Raw genomic sequence first — 21,915 nt, 5'->3', positions numbered from 1 at the left:
GTTACTAACGTACATAAAAGACAGTATGATGCTTGGTAGACTAAAAGCCCTAGGCATAACTACAGCTAACACTACAATCTGTCAGTAGGAACTCACCACGGAAATGACTCTCGAGCAACAAGCTCCTGGAGGGCAGGGGACCCATGCACGACAGGTAACCCCCAAGATGACTTTTCCACAACACTCTATGAGATGCCCCAATTGCTTTTGATCGTCTTTCTAACTTTCAGTCACGTATGTCTTTTATTAATTAAAAAATTATTATTAGCAACAGACGTTTTAAAATTAGAGTAATAAAAACACACATTCTTACAGCAAAGTGTAAAGGAAGTAAAATTCACCTAAAACCTCACTGCACAGGACTAGGTCATTACAAGCATTTTGGTGGACGTTAATTCCATATTTCTCTAAATCTTTATTATTTACATTTATGCAAATAATAAAGGCTCTTTTGATTCCTGTACTTGCTAACTCAACAGTAAACAAATAAGAAATGCATAGAACTATTGCGTTTATCCTATTTTATTTAGCCTCCTCTATTACAGCTTCTCAGGTTATTCCTAGACTAGAAGAGTTCCAGGACATTGTCAAATAAGAGTGGTAGTAACAGAAAGGTTAGAATGATGACAGCTATTGAGTTGGTATATTTACTTTTCATGCTTAGAGGTTTCCCTCTTATTGTTATAAAGAATTTCAATCAGAAATGAATATTAAATTCTGTCAAACATTGAATAAATCTTGTAGAAGTCTTACAGTTACAACTATTGAGATAACCATAGCATTATTCTCTTGGCTTAAATAATATGAATTTTGTTAATAGGTTTCCAAATACTGTTATTATTATTATTTTTTTTGCTTTTGTTTTTAGGACCACATTTGCAGCATATGAAAGTTCACAGGCTAGGGGTCACATCATGGCTGCAACTGCTGGCCTATGCCACGGCCACAAGGGATCCGAACTGCATCTGTGACCTAGACAGACCACAGCTCACAGCAATGCCAGTTCCTTAACCCACAAGGCAAGGCCAGGGATCGAACTTACATCCTCATGGATACTACTCTGGTTCCTTTCTGCTGAGCCACAACAGGAACTCCCAGATACTCACATTCACAACAGGAACTCCCAGATACTCACATTCTTGAAATGAGCTTCATTTGCTCAGAGCTCAGTGTTCTTCTAACACTCCTCTGGATCCTACCTGCTGATATTTTATTTAAGATGTGTATATATATAAATATAAATATTTATACAGGACATCGATCTATTATCTTTATTAGGTTTGTGTCAATGTTATGCTTTCTTCCTACAAAGTTATTAAGGAAACTTTCTTTTGCACTACTCTAGAACACTTGATATACTGTAGGATTATGTGTTGCTTCATGGCTGAGGCAACTGTGAAACCATTTGCCTTTACTACCTTTTATAAAGGTAGCCAGTGACAAATGTTTTTAAGTTTTCCATTGTCACTAGTCTGTTTATTCTTTCTATCTCTTCCAGGGTCAATTATGGTAATTTGTATTTATTTTTAAGTGTTTATTGTAACCAGGGTTTTGCAGAATACCAGATATTTTAACAACTATTAAACTTAAACGGTGGTCAAAAATCATCCATCTTCAGTTCGATGCACCAGCATCAATTTTGTAGATGACTTTTCCTACCCTTTCAAGAATAAATAATTCCAGCATTATACAAGCTATTCCAGAAGCGAAAATCATTTTCTACAGCTAATATAATCATGATAACAACACAAAGTATGCAAACAGAAGATTACAGACCAGCTCCACTCAAGAAAAGAGACAGCATAAAATATTAGCAAGGGGAATCCAAAAATGACTGGGGGGGGGGGGAAATCAAGACCAAGTAGGATTGATCCTATTGATGCAAGGATGGCTCAACACGAAAAACCAAATAAAACCTTGTAAATGTAAGATAGCACATTAACAGATTAAAGGAAACAGCTATACACCCATCTCAAAAGATGCGGAAGATGCATTTAAAAAACTCAATTCTTGACTTAGAAACAACTTAATCGGATATAGAAAAGGAATATCTCTAACCTGATAAGAGGTATCCAACAAAATCCTGTAAGAAACATCACACCTAACGATGAGATTTCACAGTCCCTATAAAAGACAGTCACCTCAATTATTTGCCACTGCACAATAGGTCCTAGCTATTTACCAAATGACAAGGAAAAGATAAGGTACTTTTATAGATCCCCCCCCCCTTTATTTTTGCTTTTCAGGGCCACACCCGCAGCAGCATATGGAGGTTCCCAGGCTGGGGGTCTAATCAGAGCTACAGCTGCTGGCCTACACCACAGCCATGGCAATGCAGGATCCTTAACCCACTGAGAGGCCAGGGATCGAACCCGCAACCTCTTGGTTCCTAGTCGGATTCGTTTCGGCTGTGCCACAATGGGAACTCCCTAGATTCCTTTTTTTACTTTCCTTTTTAAATTTTAATATTTCTGTCATTGGGTTATGACAGTCCGACTGGCAGCATGTCTTCTTTCTCACACCTAAGACGACTCCTCAAAGCTTTCCAATCTTTGCAGTAAAAAGACATATGTGACATGTTTTGGACAGATTTGAGCATGGCGGTCTCACAGGGTAGTAACACAATGGGCTTTGCTTTCTAGAGGGACCACTCTGGTTGTGATGGCGATACTGGACCCCAGAGACATGACTCTAAGTGGGGCAGAGCGCTTGGGCATTTTTTCAGGAATCCAAGTATACCCTGGATTAGAAGAGAAGTGATAGAAATGATAAGAAGTTGGATTTCCCTTCATGGCTCAGTGGTTAACGAACCCGACTAGGAACCATGACGTTTCGGGTTCAATCCCTGGCCTCGCTCAGTAGGTTAAGGACAAGGTGTTGCCATGAGCTGTGGTGTAGGTCGCAGATGTAGCTCAGATCCTGAGTGGCTGTGACTGTGGCTGTGGTGTAGGTCGGCAGCTGTATCTCTGATTGGACCCCCAGCCTGGGAACCTCCACATGCTGTAGGTGCACACCTAAAAAAAAGAAAAAAAAAAAAAAAAAAAGGAAAAGACAAGAAATGGTAAGAAGCAAAGCCATGAGGCAGTAAGCGGAGGGCAAAAAAACAACTGTGTGAAACAGGAGGTCAGGTTATCAGGGCCAATGAACAGAAATTGACGAAAATGAACGAGCAGACCTGAAAGTTCACCTGGACAATCTAAATCCATGTCCCGGTGGCGAGGGATTCTGGAATCTCCTGGTTCGTTGGCTCCTGTTTATCGGACTGATCCAGGGACACTGAGCTAGGAGGCTGTAGCATCTCTGCTGAACCTGTCCTTCCTTCGTGGTTTACTCTTCCCCCGGGAAGCAAGCTCAACAGTTCCCTATGCCTTGAGAAAAGCCACTGGTCAGATGCCTGGAACCAATGGCCAACTGTGGAGGGCCTCACTGTGGTTCACTCTGAGATAGGTTTTGAAGAGAGTGCTGATAAGACTCCATGTATTCAGTCGATAAATATTTACTGTCTATCTAATAGGTGCTACTCTGGGTACTAGTGACGTAGCGGCAAATGAAAGGGAGAAAGTTCCCGCCCCGAGGTACTCCAGGTCTGAGGGCGACCTGATGATGGACTGGAGCTAAGCTGCACTTGGCGAACACTTATTTCGCCAGACACTCCGAATACTTCGGCGCATCTCGACCACAAGGACAACACTATGGGTCGAGCCCCATTTCACAGATGAGGAAGGTGACACTTAATTCTTCCAAAGGTCCCGTAACTAATCCGTAGAGCCAGGATGTAAACAAACCTCAGGCCCGCTGCAGCAGGCCTCAGTCCTTCCTCTGGCTCACGCCGCCGGAAACAGAACCACCTTTCAGGAAAGAAGACCTCAGATCCTCCCTGCTCCCACCATCAACAACCTTCTCCTTTTTCCTTTTGCTACTTTTCATTTCTCCCCACTTTTCACCTACTTCTTATCTTTTGATTCTCTTCTCATTCTTAACCACGAAGGCCCAGACAACTTTTGATTTTACCAGCTGGTATTAATCAGAGGGAAAAAACCCAAAATCAGTCAAAGAAGAGAGGGGGCCAAAGGGAGAGTGTCACAAATCCCCAATTTCGGACTCATCTTCCAAGGCTTACAGCTGTGTAGCAACAAGTCTGCCTTAAGGGGACAGAGTGACAGCCAGTGCTGGAAATGCAGGGCAGTTACAGGATGGCCACCTGCTGCAGGTGTGACAAGAACCACCACCACGCAAGGAATGGGAATGGCCACTTCTAAGGTGTCTTCCAACTTCCCTCTTCATTTAAAACGGCACGTGGCATTTATTTAAACTTTTTTTTTTTTTCCTGTCCTTTGTCTTTTTAGGACTGCACCCACGGCATGTGGAGGTTCCCAGGCTAGGGGTCCAATTGGAGCTGTTGCCTCTGGCCTACGCCACGGCCACAGCAATGCCAGATCAGAGCCGCCTCTTCAACCTATACCACAGCTCACGGCAAGGCCAGATCCTTAGCCCGCTGAGTGAGGCGAGGGATCGAAGCCAAAACCTCATGGTTTCTAGTCAGATTCGTTTCCACTGCGCCAAGACAGGAACTCCTATTTAAACAGATTTGTGAACGTAGTTAAAAAAATAAAAAAAAACTATCTTCCACCTTTTATTATTGTTAAATAGTATTATCTCAAACTGTACTAACCTAAACTACAAGCCTATCTGTGATTTGAAAAGACTAGAAATCCAGAGAGCTGAAACTAATCTTAGAAAAGCAGACAGCTATTTTGGCACAAAGGGTTAGAAATCCTCAGATTATATACCTACGAAGAGTATTGTATCTCTGGATGACAAAAATCTGAGGGTAAATTATACATATATAATTTTAAATGGACATAGGTAATTACAACAAAGTGACATCTTAGGAAAGAGAAGCAAAATCCACCTGTACTGAAGGTAAGAAATATTAATAAATTATTTTTTCAATAATTAATTCACTAACCACTGCTGATTTAATATGTAATTGTACCTAAGGAAACTTTCTTAGTTTTACTAAATCTTAAAAAAAAAAAATCCTGTGTTCATTAGGCCAACGTTTACAAAAATTTCCACCAAATGCTGCACTCTCGGGTTGAACTGGCTTTGAGGAGCAGCCAGCTGCTTGTGCTGTTCCCACGTCTGCCCTCTTCTTTGAACACTTCTCACTGCCTGCATCCAGTACAGATACTGTCATCAAGCTCAACAGTGAATGGAAGCTGTGTGTGGCTATGGGTACCGGGGACTCACACCAGGTTTAGGCAAGAACATTAGCTGAGGTGAGAGAAAACCTTACCCAACACAATGTCTTTAAAGACTAAACTACTTTGGCAAACCTTCAGAAACATGGAAAGTTATACAATATTCTAAGCCTAACATTATTAGAAAGACGGAAATATTAATTTTTGTATGCTTTTACAGAGTGTAATTCAGACAATTCAGAAACATTTTTTGGAAAAACCATTTCCTGGTATTCTCACTTAGAGACACTTTATTTCACCTTTTCTAATGTAAAAGTCTGAAGGCCAGAAGACAAACACATGAGGCTCACCAGATGCAACCAGAGAGCTGGTGAATTCTTATGCCCATAACCATGATGCAAAAGTCTAAACAAAGCCTTCCCCAAACAGTCCTATTTTTAGAAACACCTGCTCTGGATGATAGTAAATTTGTTTATAAAAATGGGAGCATTTAAAATGACATAAAGGGGAGTTCCCATAGTGGCTCAGTGGTTAAAAATTCGACTAGGAACCATGACGTTGTGGATTCGATCCCTAGCCTTGCTCAGGGGGTTAAGGATCCGGCGTTGCATGAGCTGTGGTGCAGGCTGCAGACGCGTTGCTGTGGCTCTGGCGTAGGCCGGTGGCTACAGCTCCAATTCGACCCCTAGCCTGGGAACCTCCATTTGCCAAGGGAGCAGCCTTAGAAAAGGCAAAAAGACCAAAAAAAAAAAAAAAAAGACATAAGGTGTAGCACATCATTTACACTGAAAACAGAGAAAGGACACGTGTGACTTAACACTGACAACCTTCTGCTTCCAGTCGGTTTTCAGGGTCACTCAAAACTATTATCTTATACTCTATTTAAAAAAAAAAAAAAGCTTGATGAAATTACCCAGAATATCTGTTCTGGATTGAGGAAAATCTGACTATAAAAACTCGAGCACTGTACTGATAAAGTATCTGAAAAGATTCCTTCAGAATCTAAGGAGAAGCAGACTACAAGCAAGATGCACACCCAATGAGAATATTTTTATAACTGACGTGAACTCTGCCCATATTAGCATGTAGATTTGCCGTTACACTATTCAGTAAAATTCAGTTAGCCTCATTTTCATTATTTACAAACAATTAAGTGCAATTCATTGCATAAGTTCAACATCAATATCAAAATTACACAATTGTAACACATACCAAGAAACCAAATGGACTGTGGACAAAAAATATTTCCAAGAAGGAAAACTGACCTTTGGTCATTTAAGTAAACACATTATAGAATAAACACAATGTTCATTTGGTTAACTTACATTAACTCAAACCTTGTTCAGATTTGCCTTAATCCATTCTTATCAACAGAACCTATGTTTCATCTTCAAGCTTAAATTTTATGGATGTAATTTCATACGTTTTAATAATTATACAATTAGGCAAATAAAAAATTAGAATAAACCCTTGGACGTTTCCTTATTTTCATTTATTCCCAATAAATGAAGCAAATCTCAAGTAATAAGCAGTGATTAAACCTGACAATCACAAGGTATTTTTCTTCAGAAAAAGCTCTGTTTTAAAGAAACAGGCTTAACACTCATGTGAAGGAAGCCAAAGCACAAAGAAGAGGCAACAGTAGTTATAACAGAAGCCGACAAGGCAGGCTCCTTTCTTCTCAGCTCTCAATGCCTTGGTTGCTTTGCCTCTGTCAGCATTTGGGCAATGTCAGGTTCCCTTCTGCTCTCCCGTCCCCCACCTTCCCGCCAAAGGATGTACTGGCTTCTCTTTTTAGGCAGAAAAAGAAGTGTACGCATGGCTTTTTTTTTTTTTTTTTTTTTTTTCTTAAATAGCCATCATCTTCTACCCACATAAGATAAAATACGCCAAATCACATCGATTATGCGTGAACTTTAATAAAAGACAAGAGAGACATTTCCCTCAGTTTCCTGGTCCGGAGGAAACACTTCTATGTGATTACAGCAATAACATATGTTAACTGCAAACCATTCTAGTATTTGGAGAGGGATTAAATGAGGAAGGTGCAACTTCCTGAAATTCTCCCACCGAAATATAAACTCCACCTAGAAAAATACATTCCCTACAGGGCTACTGCTATTCAAAGTGATTGCACCACCAAGGCCAAGAAATTTGCAGAAAACATTAAAGTACTCAGAACGTGGGACAGAGTATTTTCTCAAGATCTGACTCCTTGATGTTCTCTTTTCCCAACCCTATCAAGTACCTCTGGGAAACGGCCCACTGTATCGGCTTTCACACCTTTTTGAACACAACCTACAGGAAGAAAATCGTTTAATAGTTCATGACAATATGAATACACACAGCGGAAACAGAAGTTTCTCGAAAGCAATAATTTCCTTTAAGACATGATGTACTCTAATATTTTCTCTATTCTACTCTACTCCGTTAGGAAAATAAGAAGGCTGGCTGTGTTGTGTGATTTCCCAACTCACTTACGGCTTACAGCCTGAAATTTGAAGACCACTGACCTAGAGGAAAAATCCCAAAGCTGGGGACCCAGCTTTGAAAACACTTCTCCAAGTGACCAGAATCCGGACACGTAACCCCTCTGCTTCTCAGTCGTTCTACTTACTTGCATGGCCCTCAACGGTCAACAAGAAAACTCGTGTAAGAATCGGGTCCAAAAGACCCCGAAAATTCATCTTGTTACAATCAATACCTAATAAGGCACCTTCATAAAGTAGGCTCGGTGAAATTCAGTTTGAGTCAACGGCTCACTCTGAGATTTTAATCTTACTGAACAGTTGCTAAGAAACCAACTCATCCTTCACCAAACACAGCTGAAACCCCACCAAGTGATTCCAAGTTACCCAGTATAATTAAAACACACTTCGTGGCAGCAGCACCACCAGATTTTTTTTTTTTTAAGTCAGATTAAAGCTTTCTGAAACAGCTCCAGAGTTTTTTAAATACGTTTAAGCAACGGCCCACTGGACTGTTTCACATCTTGCACAGCAGCGTGTCCCCACTGGGATACTCCCCAAGGAAATCTCTACAGATTTATTTTCTAGAAAATATTACCGTTGCAAAGAAACAAAAACAACCCCCCCACCAAAAAGACAAAATTGCTTTGTAGCCAAATGCTCTGCCACTGAGCTCCCCCTCAACTACTGTAAATTGGTTTAGGGCAGAAGTGACCTATATAGCTACAATACTCCGAAACACTTCCAATCTCATATACAGCCTTGTAATTCAGCCTAAATGAAAAACAAAACAAAACAAACAAACCCACTCTGATGAGAAGTGGCAGCACGAGGGCGGCAGCAGCCCGTGCCCCAAGCTCCTGGCCTCCCCCACCGGCCAAGCCAGAGGCAGCCCGAGTCCGTCTGTCCCTCCCCCGCCCCACGGCCCCAGCAGCAGCCGTGGACCCATCAGGCCGCGGACTCGACCTCCATCTGGGCTGCCTTCCCAGGAAACCTTCATCTCCACCCCGCCAGCTGAGGCTGGTGTCCTGGGTGGCAGAGACCAGTCAAGCTTTTTCGTGAAGGGGCTACGCCTGGGGGCCAGAAATGTTCTGTGATGCGGGACTCACGGCCGCAGGGCGGGAACTGACCGTGGATCTTCGTACCAGGAGCGCTGGGCAGGGCCCTGCCGTCAACACCACTGTCACCGTGACCGCCAGGACGCTCGCTCGTCCTGCTGACAGGCAAAGGAGGCGTTCACGGCAGCGGGATCAACAGGAACTGCTAGGAAGCGGCTTCCCACGCGCGGCGCTCCTGGCACAGACCTGGTCTGTCCCTCCCCTAAACTCCCCACTGCTTTTGCACCCCTCCCCTCCTCCGCCCCCCCACATCCACCCTTTTTATTTTGGGGGCCATTACCCCACACCAAAACCACATGGGTTGGAGGCCAGGGCTGGACGGACAGACACCTCCCCCAACCCATACCCCTTCCTGCCTGTGGTGGGAAAACTTTTTTGGTTTTTGTTTTTTTCTGAATAAAAAAGATTCTAACAAAAAAAATAACTACGATGAAAAGTTATAGTAAGTTTCACTTAATACTATCTTCCATTTAGTGCAACAGGATGAAAATACAACCCATGTGCCTGGTTAGTTCCAAGTTAACTACCCATGATGATAAAACTATTAAGGTAATAATTCAAATGAAACGTTGGATATTAGATTTTTTAATGACCATATGAGAACCTGATATATACTTAACAAAAATGAACGGCAAATCTACTTTCTATTAGGTTCCTTAGGAAACATATCAAAAGCCCAAGTCTTTAATGCTTACTTAAATACATCTGATTTAAGCGTAAATCATTTCTACGGTATGTCTGATTTGGCTGCATGAATATTTTCAACAAAAAGCACAAAATTCAGCCAACACTGAGTTCACTAGAAAATTTAAAATGAACTATTCACTAGAAATTAAAATATTTACCTTATGATTAGTAATGAACTGGTCAGTTAAACCTAGTTTTCAAGTGAAATCTAAGCGCTACAAGCTCGGACAGCTGGGATGTTTAGGAAAAGAGAGGTATGCCGCTCACAGCTACAATTAAAGAACAATTCAGACAGCAGGGACGTGAAGAAGCTCTTGAAATACAGTGAGGAATGTAAAGGAACTACGGTGGAAACATTCTACCCTTAAGATTAAAGGGAAAAAACGGGGGTGTGGGGGAATGACAGAACATCAGAACAGGCAAAGAGCCAGGAGAACAGGTCTCAGCGGGCAGAAGGGAAACCCTGAGCAGAGGAAGCAGCGTGTGGGGAAGAGGGCGGGCCAGGATCCCTCGCCGAACAGGGTCCCCGAGCCGACTGCCAAGAGCCGACCGAGCTCCTTAGGCGGAAAGAGGGAGGCTGCTGAAAGGACTCAACGCGTACCATGAACCGAGGACTTTCTCGGCACTGCTCCACTAAGTCACAGCAGACGTAAGAGGGAGTGAAGAGAAGAAATGCAGCACAGCACCCTGCGCCTGCAGACAGGAAACCTCGGGCAGTAGCAGAGAGAACCGATGGAGAATAACCTTGGCGGCCACTCTGTTTCTGCTACAAAGGGGCTGGTTCATTCATTCCACAAATATAAGCAATACTGTAACAAGGATTCAAACATATAACAAGAAGTCACAGTCCCGCCCCCAGGAACTTAGCATCAAAGAGAGGACTTACAATTACCAAAACTACTCAGTGCCCCATGGGTGGTTCAAAGTAACTGCTACAGGGTTCAGACGTAAACAGTCTCACTTCTAGCTAGTGTGTTGGGGGGGCGGGGGGTGGCTTTACTGATGAGGAAGCAGGAGTTTTAAAGGATGAATAGAATTTCAAAAGCTGGAGATGAGGGGAGGAGGGGATTCAAGCAGGCAGGGCAACCTCAGGGTTGGCTGGAAAATAAGTATAAAGAATGAGATAAAGGAGTCTGGAGCCAGGCTGGAGTGGTGTTTTTTAGTCTTCAATTGACAGTGTTTTTCAAATTTTTAACCTGTCACAGAATTTTTCCTAGGAAAAGCAAATCAACTGAGTTTGAGATTTCACAACTGCACAAGAAAACTATTCCTAAATGTATAAAGTTTTATAGAAAATAATCAGCTCTGAAAGTTCCCACTGTGGCTCACTGGGTTAAGGATCCGGCATTGCCATGAGCTGCAGTATAGGTTGCATACACGGCTCAGATCCTAAGTTGTTGTGACTGTGGCGTAGGCTGGCAGCTGCAGCTCTGATTCAATCCCTAGCCTGGCAACTTCCATGTGCCCAGGTGAGGCCCTAAGAAGACCAAAAAAAAAAAAAAGTTAGTTCTACTCAAAGAGGCCAGATAGAGTGAACTGGCTGGATGTGTTGGAACAGGTCACAACAGAGGCCCGGGTGGTAGGAGCGTCTGTGCTTTAACTCAGTGCGGGAGGGTGTTCTCTCGGAGCAAGGGGTCCAGCCACCACTGCCAAGTCACACCTTGGCTTCTACACAAAAAGTATCAATACGATTTTGGTGTTTCAAGTTTTTTACTAGACTGGGCTTGGAAAAAAATCACCAAACTCAATCCAATCAGGCTAACAGACTTCAAACCTTTCCTTATTTTGAGTCACTTAAACAGCACATTTCAATTTGAAGCTTTCATAATATTTCACACTTAGTTCCTCTTTAAGGTGTCCAGCAAAAACTCTTAATGATCCTTAGTCCAACACTATTATTTTATAGACACAGACAATGGGAACAGTGAAATATCTTTTCCCACAGTACTTCAACTTGTGCCTTGGTTAACCCATCTTTAGAGGGATGGTTATTTTATGTGTCAGCTTGGCTGAGCCACAGTGCCTAGATATTTGGTGAAACATCATTCTGGGGAGTTCGTGTCATGGCTCGGTGGTTAGCAAACCCGACTAGCATCCATGAGGACTCGGGTTCGATCCCTGGCCTCGCTCAGTGGGTTAGGAATCCGGCATTGCCGTGAGCTGTGGCGTAGGTCGCAGATGTGGCTCGGATCTGGCACGGCTGTGGCTGTGGCTGTGGTGTAGGTGGGTGGCTGCAGCTCTGACTGGACCCCTAGCCTGGGAACCTCCATATGCTGTGAGTGTGGCCCTAAAAAGAAAAAACAAACAAACAAACAAATATTATTCTGGATGTTTCCGCCAAGGTGTTTTGGATGAGATCAACATTTAAGCTGGTGGACACTGAGTCAAGCGGATTACCCTCTGTCGTGTGGCCTCATCCACCAGCTAAAGGTCTTCATAAAACCAAGACCAGCCTCCCTAGCAGACTGACCTTGGACTCAACAGCAACTCTTCCCTCGGGTCTGCCAAACTTGCCCACCTATCCTGCAGATTCTGGACTTACCACGCCTCCACAGATGCCTGGGGGAACAGCTTAAAAGGAATCTCACTCTTTCTGTATAAATGCATCTGCTTCTCTGGAGAAACCGATTCAGACAGACAGTAAGGTCAGAACCAGGACTGCAGACTGGTAGTGAAACCATTTTCATTTCCAAGGAGAAGAGAATAAAAGAAGAAAGAGAAAGTGTGCAGGCAAAGGAAAGAGTAAAGCTGACTTACACACACTTTCGTTTTTACTTATGTCTACTTGCAGCAAACCAACTCACACATACGTATTTTAATGCTCTAAACTAAAAAGTTCAGTCTGGATTCACAAATTATCCCACAAAGTAAATACTGCATGTTTTTCCTTTTCAGTCCATTTTCCTTAAAACATCCACACATGTGCGCTTTTCACACTTTCAGCCCAACGAGAGTTCCAGTTCCAGAATTGTTAAATCCATTTTCCACCAAGGATGACAGACCCCCGCTACTGATCTGCTACTACACAATGATTAATAGTGACAAAACTAATCTTTATTTATCAACTAAGATTAATCATTAAAGTTCAACTCTACATACCAAAGAACTTCATAACTATCAAGTCTCATCAGTATTTCTATGAACAATAAAGCCAATTTTATCAAGCAAAAGCTTCAATAACATTTTGGGCTATTATCAAATGGTATTTTTAGACCATTTATGCAAATGTCTACCTCAATACCAAGCTTCCTGTGGCAAATCAGCAACTTAACAAATTGTTCATTCGTTATTTTTTTATTTAAAAGAATTCCCTTAAAGGCCACACCAGCGGCATATGGAGGTTCCCAGGCTAGGGGTTGAATCGGAGCTGCAGCTGCTGGCCTACACCACAGCTCATGGCAATGCCAGATCCTTAACCCACTGAGCGAGGCCAGGGATCAAACCTGCATCCTCATAGACGCTAGTCGGGTTCGTTAACCGCTGAGCCACAACGGGAACTCCACAAATTGTCCACTCTTAACATTAGAAATCTATGTAGATCAATTAAGTTCCGTATTGCCTCATTTCATCTAAACCTGACTGAAAAGGAACAAAGACCATAATTAGCAATTCTATTGTTCTCACAGGGTAAATGTTTCATCTGCAAATAATAACGAATATTTGAGAAGGGGTTTTAAAAAGCCATATTAGCCTTTGGGGGGGGTGGGGGCTATGCTGTGGCATGTGGAAATTCCCTGGCCAGGGATCGAACCTGGACCACAGTAGTGACCCAAGCTGCTACAGTGACAACACCAGATCCTTAACCTACTGTGCCACAGAGAACTCCAAGGTTATGTAGCTTCTAAAGAATGTTCTTCAGAGTAAATACCTTATCACTACATATATGAATATCTTACACAGCAATACTTGAAAAACCACCTATTATTATCAAACTCCAAAATTTAATTTTCAGTTGGCAAGAAGGTGGGCATATTTTTTTTAAAAACTATGATAATGAATCTTTCCTTCAGGAACGGAGGAGTAAAGGAATTCTCATTGTGGCTCAGTGAGTTAAGAACCTGGCCAGTGTTCATGAGGATGCGGGTTCAATCTCTGGCCTCACTCAGTGGGCTAAGGATCCCTCATTGCTACACGCCGCAGGGTAGGTCACAGATGTGTCTCGGATCGTGCGTTGCTGTGGCCTGCAGCTCTGATTCAATCTCTAGCCTGGGAGCTTCCATACGCCACAAATCCAGCCCTGGCGGGGGGTGGGGGAAGGCAAAAGCAAAAGAACTGAAGAATAATTAAAGAGGAAGGCACCTGAACCAGACTAGGAGAGGCTCTCATTCCAAGAGATCCAGACTAGGGGCAGAGGCTCTCACTCCAAGAGGTGATGGTCCAGTGTGCCTCCGTGCGCCTGCGACGCCCAGAGGGGCCAGCTGCCGGGACGGTACTCAGAAGTCACGCAGAGACAGTACAGGAGAGGCCGCACTCCAAACAGAGTCGGAGGAGGCAGCAGCCGACCAGCAGGGGATCCCTGTTTGGAAAACAGTCTGCACAGACAGACTGTTAGAGACAAAACAGTGGCCTCTGAAGAGGGTACGAGGGTGCAGTGGTTTGCCTCACTGAACAGGAAGATTTTGTCGGTGCTACTGTTCAGGACTGCAGCATGTGGTGACAATAAAAAGTGACTAGCTTTAGTCTGCTTCACCGTTATTTTAAAGTCAGCTCCAGAGAGCGTGACCCTTTGTGGCCTGCACCTAGGTGCACGGGTCGCACTGCACCCACCTCCTGGTGCCCCACCAACAGAGACTTCTGAAAGGACCTGTCTACATGTCCCCAAGCCAAAGACAACTTGTTCAGGCTGTATCACTAGGAAGAGCTCTCCAAGAAGTCAGACTTCAAAACTATTTTCACTACTGTAGTTAATACTAATGTGAGTAGTTCAGGTATATTATAATTACCATAAAAATAAAATACTGGTTAAACATCAGCTTTTATTCATCTAATGAACATATATGTTTTAGTGGTGAAAAAATATTTACATTAAAAACAAAACAGGGATCCTGCTGTGCAGCACTGGGAACTCTGTCTACAGTCACTTTTGATGGAACACTTAATGTGAGAAAAAAGAATGTATACATGTATATATGACTGGGTCATCATGCTGTACAGTAGGAAAAATATATAAATGATAAAAAAATAAAATAAAATACTCAGTGTTTCACAAAGAAAAAAAATACAGCATTAGCTTCACATAATTAACTCTATGAGGGAAAAATGCCCTTTAGCCAGATTTTATTCCTTTACTTTTATTTTTTATTTTTTTTTAGAGCAGATAAAGGTTTATCGTAGGGCCACAAAATGAGATGGATGGCTCATGCCCCCCAAATATCCCAAATTCAGATTTTATTCCTTTAGAGTCTACCTCTAAAACCTGACATTTATTTTCAGCTTCATACAGAGCCAAAGGATTTGTCTTGTTTGTGTTCTATAAATTCACTGTTAATAAATAAAATAATTCTACTAAAAATAAAGTTTGCATAAGGAAAAAAGTTCTTTCAAACCAAATTTCTGACGTGGTATTGATCCTATAGTCCAAATGCTTTTCTAGGTTTGAAAACTGGAGATTAAAAACAACAGCAGCAACAACAAAAACCTACCACTAAGCGCATTTCAAGGAGATTTACTAAAGACAGATGGAAGAACTACACACTATGGCACTAAAACACCTGACTGAAGGCCAGAGACCGACTGCACTCAACACGAGCAGCCTGGAAAGGACCCCTGCGTCCGGGCAGAACTGCCCACCTCGGGGTCACGTGACTAGCGACCACACCATCGCTCCCAGCGCTGGGCTCACGATCGACCGAAACCTTACCAGAGGCACCGGGTTTACAAAGAAAAGAACAACAGAAGCACAACGATGTTATGCAGTAAGAAAGAGGAATTTGAGAGTGAAAGGATTTAAGCTTATGAAGATTTCATTACAATTTAATCAGTAATTTAATGCTATATGGAGTTTTTTAAAAGGGCATAAACTATTCTGCCGTGTACAATAAAAATAAGAAGGTCAATTTCTGAAGTTTCTAAATTCTTCAAAATTGAATGCACCTTAACATGGCAAAGCTTCTCAATAAGGTACCCAATCATGATTAGTAAAGGCTGGTGGCCGAGAGACGGCTACTAACACAGCGGGGGTTTAAATTAAAAATAAGCAGATTAACATCTCTTCTTCCAATACACAGCTTTGTATGCAGTAGGCGCCACGATTCTGTTTTCAAATTACTCACAAATTACTCAAGTTTGCCTGGCATCTAATAATCAATATACATCAAAACGATGCTTCATTTACAGGTTTAAAATACAAACCAACCCCAAAGCTGGCGAAACCTGCCCTCTTTCACCTCCTCAGCGGGCACCAGCTAGCGTGTGTCAGAGGCGCAGGCTGCATTCTCCAGAAGCGCAAGGCTGAGCTGCGTCTCGAGACGCCAACGCTCCTCCTTGCTCTCCAAGGCGTGCGGCTTCGAGCACGGATGTCCAGAGGCAACGAGAAAACCAGCCAGCTCTACGTGCATCTTTCTAGCGTAAGCCTAACTACGTTCAACTTACCAAGTCCCTGTGCAACACCCAGTTAGCGTGCAGGTAGTGAATGCCATCCAGGATCTGATACAGCAGTGACTTCACCATTCCCCGAGGTAACTGAACCGGCTTCTTGTTTGCTTTAGAAGCTCTGTGAAACTTGATTATATGCTGAAAGAAAGAAAAACAGCACCAGAAGCATAAAAAAGAAAAGAGGGGAGGACAGTTTGATATGGCATATTTTCCCAAGAGAAAAAGAAACACTCAAGGACTTCCAAAGATGTTGAAAATATAATTTCACATTCAGCTGGATAGCAAAAACAACTTTAAAATTTCCAAATAACCAGAGCTAAAATTTCATTTCCTGAGCACATGAGAGGGTCTCAGAAAACAAATGATTACAACAGAGAAAGAGGAAGCAGTGGGATTTGGGGGAGGGGGTAACCACGCCGGGGCCTGTGGAGGTGCTCGGGCCAGGGATCTGACCCAAGCTGCTGCAGCGACGCCGAGATCCTTCATCTGCTGCACCGCACAGGAATTCCCATTTAATTTTTAAAGTATCATTTAAAAGTACTTTCAGAGTGACGTGACCCCTGTTTATCTGGTGAAACTTTGCAAGAACAGAGCATTTTTTATTCTGCAGAGATTAAAGAAAGAAAAAAAAAAAAAAAAGAGCAAATTTTAAGAGAGAGTTCTGGCTGGTTGATGTAGCATAGACGTGGTACCTATTTATGATACATGAGTTATAAAGAAAGCAAATGAGAAAGTACTTCAATTAAGTACATGCAAGCACAAGAAATAACATGTAAATAAATGACCAGCTCACACTGGAAATACTTAGAAATATGAACGATTCAGATGCGGGGCGGGGGGGGACAGCCTTATAGCACCCATCAAAGCTTTCTAGATATGTAAATGGAAATCCGATAAATACAATTTCACTTTATACATAGAAAAACCATTTTATCAATAAATGTCCCTCAACAGAAACAAGATCCAATGTTTCACACTCTCTCGACAGGTGTCTTCATTTTAATTAAAGCACTCTTAAAGGGCAAGGAAATCCAGAAGTCAGCTGCAGGGAGCTGGGCCAGGTGCCCCACTGTGCACAGGCCTGGCATCTAATATGCACCAGAGCAGACTCCTGACCGGTATTTGGGAGCGACTATTAGGCATATTCTGAAACTTAGTAAACAGCTAAAACAGTAGTGAGATATTTGACATTGTGGGTTAACCATTTCATTCTTGTTCTCTTTATAAAGGTAGAAAATGGTACAGACTAACCGATGATGAACGAGTGACAGAATTTTACTTTGCACAGAAAAAACATGGAGCAGAAACCACCTGATAGGCAGGTAAGGGAGATGGAGCACGATTAATCTGTACTTTCTGAGCAGCATTACATGATTTTAATTTTCTTCAGAGTATGTACGAGCAGGCAAACAAAACAGAGCTACAGTAACTCTTAGCGATCTAGAGTGTTTCGGCACCTGTCCTAAGAAATGACAGTGCCAATCAGGCCTGTTCACCTTAAGAAGAACCAGTGGCTCCCAGAGCTTTGAAAACAAAAAAGATGGAAATACATGAACAAAACAATTAAAGCCTGACAAAGAAAGAATAAAAGGAACAAATACGTAAGGAAGGTAAAATAATCAATTGATGCCATATACATTTCTTTTCATTACTATTTTCATTAGGGCATTACAAATTGCTTTTTTTTACCAATTAAGTACAGAAACAGTGGGGGGAATTCCTTACCTTTTATTTTTATTCCAGGGCGTTAAAACAAATGGGATATGGATACCATAAAATGTCACCAACACCTAAGCGATTTTAACAGAATCTTTCTTTGACTCTTTTTACCGCAACTATTTTTGTTACCCTCTGACCCAGCTAAATTCATTTCAATATTCCAATTAAAATAAGAAAATAAAATGGAAAAAGGGTAGGTTTTAGTAAACTGAATTACTACTGGGTTTTTCTTTATTTTTTGTCTTTTGCCTTTTCTAGGGCCGCTCCCGCAGCATGTGGAGGTTCCCAGGCTAGGGGTCCAATCGGAGCTGTGGCCACCGGCCTACACCACAGCCACAGCAACGCCAGATCTGAGCTTTGTCTGCGACCTGCACCACAGCTCACGGCGTTGCCGGATCCCCAATCCACTGAGCGAGGCCAGGGATCAAACCCGAAACCTCATGGTTCCTAGTCGGATTTGTTAACCACTGCTCCGCGACGGGAACTCCACTACTGCGTTTTTATTAAAATGAGCATTGAAAGTATTTATCTGGTTTAAGTGTCGGTAAGATGATGATGAAGTCAGTGGTGACCATCTCTGAGTGTGTTACAGGCAGCGTAGTAGCTCGTGAAAGCAGTTACGATACCTGCATGTAAAATTAAATATTCCACACCTGCTGGCGAGAAGCCACACTGAATACCATACCATCTCCTTTGCTCCACTACCTTTGACTACAAATCATGTTTATAAACCGGCCTGGAAATACTTCCATAATTTGGATTATATAATTTTGTTAAATTTGAGTATGATGAGTGCTCAATTCAACATTGGCCACCCTGATTGAATGAATTTTTATTAATAGAAACCTAATCTGATTTGATCAGATTTCTTTTAAAAGAAGAGAAGCCAACCGGAAAAAAAAAAAAAAAAAAAAAAAAAAGGAAGACATTTACAACCATCACGGACCTTCGACAACAGTTTCATAAAACAGAAGATTTCATGTGTATTTTTTTCTGTTTGAGAACAATTCCTTCCAGATAACTTAGAAAAATAAAAATAACTTGAATCAAATCACATTTAGTTTAGAAAATAGGGCTCTACAAACAGGATGAAAATATTCTTTATAAATCTGAAAGCAAATGAAACTAAAATAAGTTTCAATTTCTGAAATCTGTTAAAGTTAAAATCATGTAAATGGAGCTACTTCTGGAAATAAGCAAAAAAGTTTTTATTATTTTACTATCTTCAGAAGGTGAACTTACTTTTAAATAGTTTTATTGGAATTCATGCTGGTTTTATTTCAAAATTTTGAATTTGTATTTACAAACTATAGCTCAATGAAAATAAAAATCATTCTGAAGACTGTGAAACTGAACCAAGATACTTACAACCCCATGCATATCAGTTTAAGTTTTCCCTTTTTTTTAGCTCAATAATTACTCAGTCATGCTTTTTGGTAAATACAGACCGGTATGCAAAACACAGTGAAATATTCAAAGACCTAATTACTTATTAAATATCAGAAAAAATATATAAAGAAAAAAACATTTCACAGTAGCAAAGTAATTGTTAATGAATAAACTTGTTTACTTGTTTTGTTTCTTCTACTGAAATCTTTGCTAACACATTAATACAAAAACGATCACGATATAAGTTTTGTGAGTATGTTTCAAAATTATTTCAGCTATCCTACTATAGATTTCCATTATATATACCATAAAGTCTTATCCCCAAGTTAGCACTTTAGGTTTTTTTTTAATGTAACTTATATTTAATAAAGGAGTAAATTTTATAATTTTTAAGACCTGTATAAATCCCATTTTAAAAACAATCTGCTGAATAAATGCAAAATACAGCTAGGAAACCATTCTTAGAGAGCTGTTTACACTCTTCAGGGTCTACTGTTTTCTGCAGTGTGTTACACAGACCAAGCTGCTAAGATCAGAGGTAACGATACAGAGCCATGCTCTGGCCTGGGTCACTCATCAACCGCGTTCTATGGGGTTACCTTTACTCTAACAGTGGGCCTCGCAGAGTAAGATGAGCTCCTAAGACTGTTTTCAGTCCCTCTCAATCCCTGACCGAAACCACACGTCGACGGCCACCAGCAAGTCACCTTACCCAGAGGTCATGTTCCGCGTAGTCAAACAGAAGCCACACTTTCCTATCTGCGTGAGACAGAAACACCTTTTGAAGAGAGATGACATTTGGATGCTTAAGCTCTCGAAGTAGCTGCAAAACAAAGGCGATGCATTAAAAATCTTTGTCATAAAGATAACACTTTAAAACCCCCACCCCATTTGCAATTCTAAGGCAATACTAAACCTAATGCGAATCAATACTAAAAGTACCCCCACAACTCTGAGATACTAAAGAGGTGCTTTGGTAACAAATGAGGAAAAAAAAAATCTGTGGGAAAAGATATAACTTAGTAAATCTGTCTGTACAGTCGTTATTGCTTGGTTGGTTTCTTTGTTTTAGTTTTTTATATAATGTAAAAATATGACATAAAAACGACCATTTTAACCATTTTTCAGTGTACAACTCGGGAGCACGGGTACACACACAGTGCTGGGCAACCAGCCCCACCAGCCACTGCAGAACCGCCTCGGTGTTCTCCGCAGACACTCGGTGCCCACTAAACACCAATGCTTCCCTCTCCTCTGCCCTCAGCCCCTGGTCACCTCTAGTCCACTTTCCGTCTCTCCGAATGTGCCTACTCTAGGTACCTGGCATAAGAGAACCATACGGCCTTTGTCCTTTTGTGTCTGGCTTGTTTCACTTGGCTCATCGTCTTTAAGGTATCTCCGCGTTGTAGCCTGGGTCAGAATTTGACGCCCTTTTACCAATGAGCACATTCCACACTCTGGATCCACCCCGACTGGTGTGTCCCCTTTTCAGCTCATGGACACTGGCTGCTTCCACGCTGTGACCGCTGGAATAATGCTGCTCTGAACACGGCTGTACAGACAGGTACCTCAGTCTCTGCTTTCAATTCTCCGAGTAAATACCCTGGGGTGGAACGGCTGGGTCGCAGGATAACTCTACATGTAACTTCCTGAGCAACCACCAAACTGGTTTTCATAGCAGCTGTACCAGTTTACATTCCTATCAGCGCTGCATACAAGTTCCAATTTCTCCACACCCTCACCAACAGTTCCTTTTAAAAATGTTTATAACAGCTACATCCTAACAGGCACGCTGTGTTATCCTGTTGTGGTTCTGAGCTTCAACTCCCTAATGATGCACGACGTGTGCTTCTCTGGTCATCTGTGTATCTTCTTTGGAGAAATGTCTATCCGAGTCTTTTGCCTGTTTTTGAACTGGGGTCTTTTTTGGTCGCTTTTGAGTTGAAATTCTTTATATGGCCTAGATATTAATCCCTCAGCAGATACATGATTTACAAACATTTCCTCCCATTCTACTAGTCGTCTTATGTTGTGACATCACAAAAAAAACCTGAGCTTAAAACAAACATGCAGCTTAAAATTCTTTCAAAAACCTAACTACGGTCACCCCTCCATATCGGAGGGGACTGACTCCAGGACCACCCCCCAGCCCTCCATCCCAGGCAGGTACCAAAATCCCGACGCTCGAGTCCCTTCTATAAAATGGCATCATGTTTGCAAACAGCCTATGCATGTCCTCCTGCACTGCGACCCTCTTCAGATGGCTTACAAAATCTAACACAACATAAATGCTACGTACACAGTTGCTGGAGCGTAGTAAATTCAAATTTTGTTCTTAGAACTCTCCGGAAATCCCCTCCCCAACTCTTTCCTAACCGTGGTTGGCTGAATCCATCAATACAAAGGGCCAACTGTAACTACAACATTAGAGAATACAATATCCATCACCATCAAGTATCAGTGAGAATGAAGATCTGTAACTCGGAGAGAGACAGTACCTATTTTTTTCAGGTATTTAAATTATAAAGGAAAGTCGATTAAAACTCTATAAACGTTTCATAAAATAATAAAGAGCTCATACAGACAGAAACGCCTAAGTAGCATACATTTCCATGCATACAGTAAGCTTTGTCATCTTCAAGAAGGACAGTCTTCTGTTTAAAATCTTTTATCTCCTTATTTCCTTCTTTAATAACACAAGTGGCCCTAATAATCCCTCCAGTGAAAAGCGTTCCC

The 21,915-nt window shown here is 41.8% G+C and overlaps 1 protein-coding gene and 1 long non-coding RNA gene across 9 annotated transcripts in view; both read right to left on the bottom strand.

Moving 5' to 3' along the window:
- Positions 1–21,915, bottom strand: part of CDK8 (cyclin dependent kinase 8) — a 106,626-nt gene that overhangs the window by 27,172 nt on the left and 57,539 nt on the right. For 6 of the 7 annotated variants that reach the window (XM_021065498.2, XM_021065500.2, XM_021065497.2 and 3 more), the window contains 2 exons: positions 19,892–20,002; positions 16,069–16,209 (listed from right to left, as the gene is read on the bottom strand). In XM_021065498.2, coding sequence (XP_020921157.1) covers positions 16,069–16,209; positions 19,892–20,002 — 252 coding nt within the window. Of the gene's footprint in view, positions 1–16,068; positions 16,210–19,891; positions 20,003–21,915 lie in introns of those variants that run through there. The other variant, XM_084981290.1, reaches the window with a different exon arrangement.
- On the bottom strand, positions 7,489–14,628 carry LOC146398487 (uncharacterized). 2 transcript variants are annotated; one of them, XR_014819009.1, is made up of 2 exons: positions 12,921–14,628; positions 7,489–11,595 (listed from the first exon to the last, which is right to left on the bottom strand). It is a non-coding gene; the product is annotated as an uncharacterized LOC146398487 (long non-coding RNA). The 2 variants fall into 2 exon arrangements; XR_014819010.1 differs by having other exon boundaries at positions 12,956–14,383.

This window comes from Sus scrofa, chromosome 11 (assembly GCF_054392235.1).
Source record: "Sus scrofa isolate SSC_HxYL_T2T_F1_AM1 chromosome 11, Sscrofa_HxYL_maternal_Yorkshire_Landrace_v2.0, whole genome shotgun sequence".
Classification (NCBI taxonomy): domain Eukaryota; kingdom Metazoa; phylum Chordata; class Mammalia; order Artiodactyla; family Suidae; genus Sus; species Sus scrofa.
The sequence above is the reverse complement of the archived record's forward strand: the minus strand, read 5'-3'. Positions and strand labels throughout refer to the sequence as shown.